Source organism: Oryx dammah, unplaced genomic scaffold, assembly GCF_014754425.2.
Source record: "Oryx dammah isolate SB20612 unplaced genomic scaffold, SCBI_Odam_1.1 HiC_scaffold_26, whole genome shotgun sequence".
Taxonomy (NCBI): Eukaryota; Metazoa; Chordata; class Mammalia; order Artiodactyla; family Bovidae; genus Oryx; species Oryx dammah.
In genome coordinates, this window is record NW_024070210.1 from 77596933 (window position 1) to 77602808 (window position 5876).

Consider the following 5876-nt stretch of genomic DNA (forward strand, 5'->3'; position numbering starts at 1 on the left):
CCTCATTGTGGTTTTGATTTGCATTTCTCTAATAATGAGTGATGTTGAGCATCTTTTCATGTGTTTGTAATTATGTAGAATTTATTCTTTGATCAAATTAGAATTGACTTAGAAAATCAATAGCAAAAATATATCTCTAGAAACTCCCAAATATTTGGAATTTAGGCATTAAACTTAAAAAACCCACTAAAGAAATAATTAGTGGGCTATAAGAAAATATTTTGAAAGAAAATACAGTGAGAACACATACATACAAATATTTATGAGATACAGTTAATATTTTACATAGGAGAGATTTATCCTTTTAAATGCTTATACTGCTAAAGAAAAAGGCTGAGAAAACAATTATGTAAGCTTTCAACCAAAAAAAAAAAAGAAGAAAAATTACAACTAATGTAAACTGAAATAAGAACATAATAAAAAATGTCAAATTGGTAAAATAGAAAATGATAGAAATAACTGTGAGATACCAAGTTAATTCTGCTAAAATGATTAATAAAATATACATTCCTAGGTAAAATTATCATGGTGAAAAAAGAGAAAGCACAAATTATAACTATAAGGAATGAAAAGTAATCTATAATACAGATGCTACGGTGTTAATCACCTGAAACTATTACAGCATTAATTGGCTGCTGCTGCTAAGTCGCGTCAGTCATGTCTGACTCTGTGCAACCCCATAGATGGCAGCCCACCAGGCTCCCCCGTCCCTGGGATTCTCCAGGCAAGGACACTGGAGTGGGTTGCCATTTCCTTCTCCAGTGCATGAAAGTGAAATTAACTGGTTATACTCCAATACAAAATAAAAAGTATAATAAAAATACAAAAAGGATAATAAAATTCATTAACAAGTATATGCTACTGAGTTACCACAAGTGGGAATGTGGAGAAAGTTGAGAAATCTGTCTCTTTGGCAAAAGTGCAGTGACAATTCAATGGAGGAATGATACAAGCAAATGATTTGGGGACAACTGGATATATTCATAGCCAAGTAACTGAAACTGGGCCTAAATCTCACACCTTATACAAAAATTTAAGGAGAACCTCAAAATGGACCATACCCCCATGTGTGAATTATAAAACTATGACTCTTTTTGAAGAAAAGAAAATCTTCAGGACTAATTGTTAGACAAAATGATTTTTGTCATGACACTTAAATCACAATCCATAAAAAATAAACTATTTCATCAAAATTAAAAATGCTTGCTCTGTGAAAGATACTATTAAGAGAATGAAAAAGACAAAGCACAGAATGGCAGGAAATATTTTCACAATGTATTTTCATCAAAGGATGTTATTCAGAATACAACATACTCTCTAAACTCAGCAGGAAGAAAACAAGCAATCTAACTGAAAAACGAACAAAAGGTTCACCCAGACACTTCATGCAAGAACTTTGTATTAGGGAAATAAGCATGTAAATAAGCATGTAAACAGATGTTCAACATCATTAACCATCAGGGAAATGCAAATTAAAGCCACAATGAGATACCAGTCCACATCTTGCTTAATGGCTAAAATGAAAAATTCTGATGATAACAAGTCCTGGCAATGATGTAGAGAAACTGGATCACTCATACACTGCTGGTGGGAAAATGGTACAGTCATTCTGGAAGACAGTTTAGCAGTTCCACATAAACTTAAATATTCACTCACCTTACATCTAAGCAGTCATACTCCTTTACGAGCATTTATACTTGAGAAATGAAAACCGTGTTCACACAAAAATCTGTACATGAATATTCATGGCAACTGTGTTTGTGGTGGCCAAAAGCTGGAAACCAGCCAAATGTTCTTCATTGTGTGAATAGATAAATATGCTGTGGTACACACATACAATAAAATATTACTTATAGATCTATCTCCACTTGAAATAGGGTTAAGTCTCAATAAACCAATTTAAATTAAAAATATCATAAGTAGAACATGAATATAATAGACATTGTGAATCAGAGTTTAACCTAGCCTAACCTTAACGTGTTGTACTGAAAGTGAAAAACAGAATGATTGTATGAGTGCAGAATGGTTGTAGTGTATCAGTTGTTTACCCGCATGATCCCAGGGCTGACTGAGAGCTCAGCTTGCTGTTGCTGTTCAGCATCACTAGAGACTGTCAGACAGCATGTTACCAGGATGGGGAAAGGTAAAAATTGAAAATACAAAGTATGGTTTCTAGTGAATGCATATATGCCTTTCTCATAACCATAAAGTCAAAAATTCTAAGTTGGTCCATCATAAGCTGGGGACAGTCTGTAGTGATTAAAAGAAATATGCTATTGATACATGCAATAGCCTAGCTGGATCTCAATGGTGAGTGAAAAAAGTATCTCAGAAGACTACATAGTACATGCTTACACACTATATTATTACAATTACATACATAATGTATGAGTTTACTTTTACAGCATTCTCAAAAGGAAAAAATATAGATACTAAGTTTTGTTGGAGTGCATTATAATACTATGGCACAGGAAGATCCAGCATGCTTATTTGAAGTGTATTTTGCAAGAAGAAAAAATAATAAGCAACTAACTAGTGAGACTGAACAGTTTGGGCCAGTGGGATGGAAAATGTGACATGAGGACAATTCCAAGACACATGATCTAATAAGTACAATTCTACTTGTGGAGGCAATGAGACTGAATATTCTGATCTGTCTCAAAATCTAATAAATAATACTCAATATCAGGTTTCAAAAGTATAATTATTTTATTTCTGTCATAAATTCATATGAACACAATCAATAGAATAGACTCTTAAAGTCAGAAGAACTGATTTTTTTTATCATTTTATGTCAAAGTAATTTTACATATTGAAAAAACTAACTAGAGCCCTAAAACCCAGAAAAAAATACATTAAAAATTTTGGATAAGACTACATTTCACCAAGAAGACCAAAGATCTGTGAGTTTTTAAATAAAGTGCTTAGATTCTGGATAGAGCAATATAACTGTAGGCTAAATAAATGACTAGCAAGTAGATTACAAGAAGGGTTCATAGCTTATACTAAATTTTATTTTAGATCTGTTCATGTTGCAGCAAATGGTATTATTTTATTCTTTTTTATAGCTGAATGGTTTCATCATGGGTTTCCCTGGTGGCCCGGCGGTAAAGAATGCATTTGCCAAGCAGGAGACACAGATTTGACCCCTGGGTCAGGAAGAACCTCTGGAGAAGGAAATGGTACCCCACTCCAATATTCTTGCTGGAAAGTTCCATGGACAGAGCAGTCTGGAGGGCTACAGTACATGGGGTTGAAAAACAGTGGGACATGACTTAGCAACTAAACAACAACAGCAACAATTTCTTTGTACATATGTTCCACATCTTTATCCACTCCTCTGTTGATGGATATTTCATTTTGCTGTACAGCAGAAGCTAACACAACACTGTAAATCAACTCCACTCTAATAAAACGTTTAAAAACAAAAAACAAATGCTGTTTTAAATGGGATGGCAAAATTATTGTGTTGAATAATTATCAGTGAATGTCACCTAGTTTGTTCCTCAATTCCCCTCAGCTCAAACCTTTATTACTAATTGCTTTTGTGAAGCCCCCTTTCAGGATCAGCCTAACTTAATTACCAGTGAAAGAAAACTTGACAAAGTAAAAGTTTGTGGTGAGCCAGACTTTTTTTCCCATCTGTGCACAGACCACATGACGTATGGAAACGACAAACCCCACTTCCTGTTTGAAGGAGTCACACAGGACCTGAGGTTATATGTATATGTGCTGCCAGGCACTCAAAGACACTCTCAGCTTGAGGCAAAACTGAGCACATTTGTGCAGGGGAATACATGCCTCATGCTGCTCTCCAGCCTGCTCTGGGTGTTCCTGGCCTTCATCTTCTCTGGTAGGGATGCTCCCAAGCATGGGTGCATGTGTTCAGGGTGAAAGCCCTGCACACAGGCACGTGGTGCTTCACGGGGACTTAAGGAGGGAAGGAGGACTGGAGAAAAGCAAGCGCCTTATGAATTCAGGTTGTTTTGGGGGGTGGTGGTCCTAAATGAGCCTAATTCCTACATTATTTTATTCATTGTTTCATCTCTGTTTTCTGATTTTCCCCACAGGATCCAGTGTAGCCCAGAAAGTTATTCAAGACCCGCCAGACATACCCAGTCGAGTTGGGGAATCAGTTACCCTAAACTGTCGGTATGAAACAAGTTGGAGCAGTTACATTTTTTGGTACAAGCACCTTCCCAGTGGAGAGATGATTTTTCTTACAAAGGATGGCCGCTACTCTATAAATTTTGACAGTTCACCTAAATCCTCCAGCCTCACCATTTCAACCTTACAACTGGAAGATTCTGCAAAGTACTTCTGTGCTCTCTGGGAACTCACAGTGCTTGAAGTAATAGGAAAAGCTGAACAAAAACCCCCAAGCTTAATAAGAGAAAGCCTCTCTGCTGTAGGACCCTAGCTGAAATACACACCTGCAGATCCCAGACAATAAATGGTAGTCCTATGGTTGCTTGATCTGTGGTCTGAATTAGAAGATTTAATTCTAAATAAAAGCTCCTTTCATGTCATATGGAAGCAGGTGTTCAGAGTAACTTTCTACTGGTACATTCTCCTCTTGAATTTTTGACTTTAAATCAACCATACAGAACATGTGTAAAGTTGTCTAAATTTGAAAACTTGCCCCATAATAATATAAAATGACACTTTCACCTAAAAATCCTCACATCACAAATCTTGATATAGTATCTGAAATTGTTGTGAAAATTATTTCCTTAGTTCTTTCCTTTTTTTTGCCTTATTTTTTTTTTAATTTTTACTTTATTTTACTTTACAATACTGTACTGGTTTTGCCATACATTGACATGAATCCGCCACGGGTGTACATGAGTTCCCAATCCTGAACCCCCCTTCCACCTCGCACCCCATATCATCACTCTGGATCATCCCTGTGCACCCGCACCAAGCATCCTGTATCCTGCATCGAACATAGACTGGCGATTCGTTTCTTACATGATAGTATACATTTTTCAGTGCCAGTTTCCCAAGTCATCCCACCCTCTCCCTCTCCCTCAGAATCCAAAAGTCCATTCTATACATCTGTGTCTCTTTTGCTGTCTCACATACAGGGTTATCATTACCATTTTTCTAAATTCCATATATATGTGTTAGTATACTGTATTGATATATATGTGTTAGTATACTGTATTGGTGTTTTTGTTTTTTTTTTTTTTATGGCTGACTTCACTCTGTATAATCGGCTCCTGTTTCATCCATCTCATTAGAACTGATTCAAATGTATTCTTTTTAATGGCTGAGTAATACTCCATTGTGTATATGTACCACTGCTTTCTTATCCATTCATCTGCTGATGGACATCTAGGTTGTTTCCATGTCCTGGCTATTATAAACAGTGCTGCAATGAACATTGGGGTACATGTGTCTCTTTCTATTCTGATTTCCTCGGTGTGTATGCCCAGCATTGGCATTGCTGGGTCATAAGGCAGTTCTATTTGCAATTTTTAAAGGAATCTCCACACTGTTCTCCATAGTGGCTGTACTAGTTTGCATTCCCACCAACAGTGTAAGAGGGTTCCCTTTTCTCCACACCCTCTCCAGCATTTATTGCTTGCAGAGTTTTGGATCGCAGCCATTCTGACTGGTATGAAATGGTACCTCATTGTGGTTTTGATTTGCATTTCTCTGATAATGAGTGATGTTGAGCATCTTTTCATGTGTTTGTTAGCCATCTGTATGTCTTCCTTGGAGAAATGCCTATTTAGTTCTTTGGCCCATTTTTTGATTGGGTCGTTTGTTTTTCTGGAATTGAGCTGCATAAGTTGCTTGTATATTTTTGAGATTAGTTGTTTGTCAGTTGCTTCATTTTCTATTATTTTCTCCCATTCAGAAGGCTGTCT

General features: G+C 36.4%; 1 gene segment (V, D, J or C); it reads left to right on the plus strand.

Moving 5' to 3' along the window:
• The first annotated feature begins 3804 nt into the window (after positions 1-3804).
• On the plus strand, positions 3805-4420 carry LOC120853718. The segment is given in 2 exon segments: positions 3805-3853; positions 4071-4420. Coding segments are annotated over 2 exon segments (399 nt in total).
• Positions 4421-5876: the final 1456 nt, after the last annotated feature.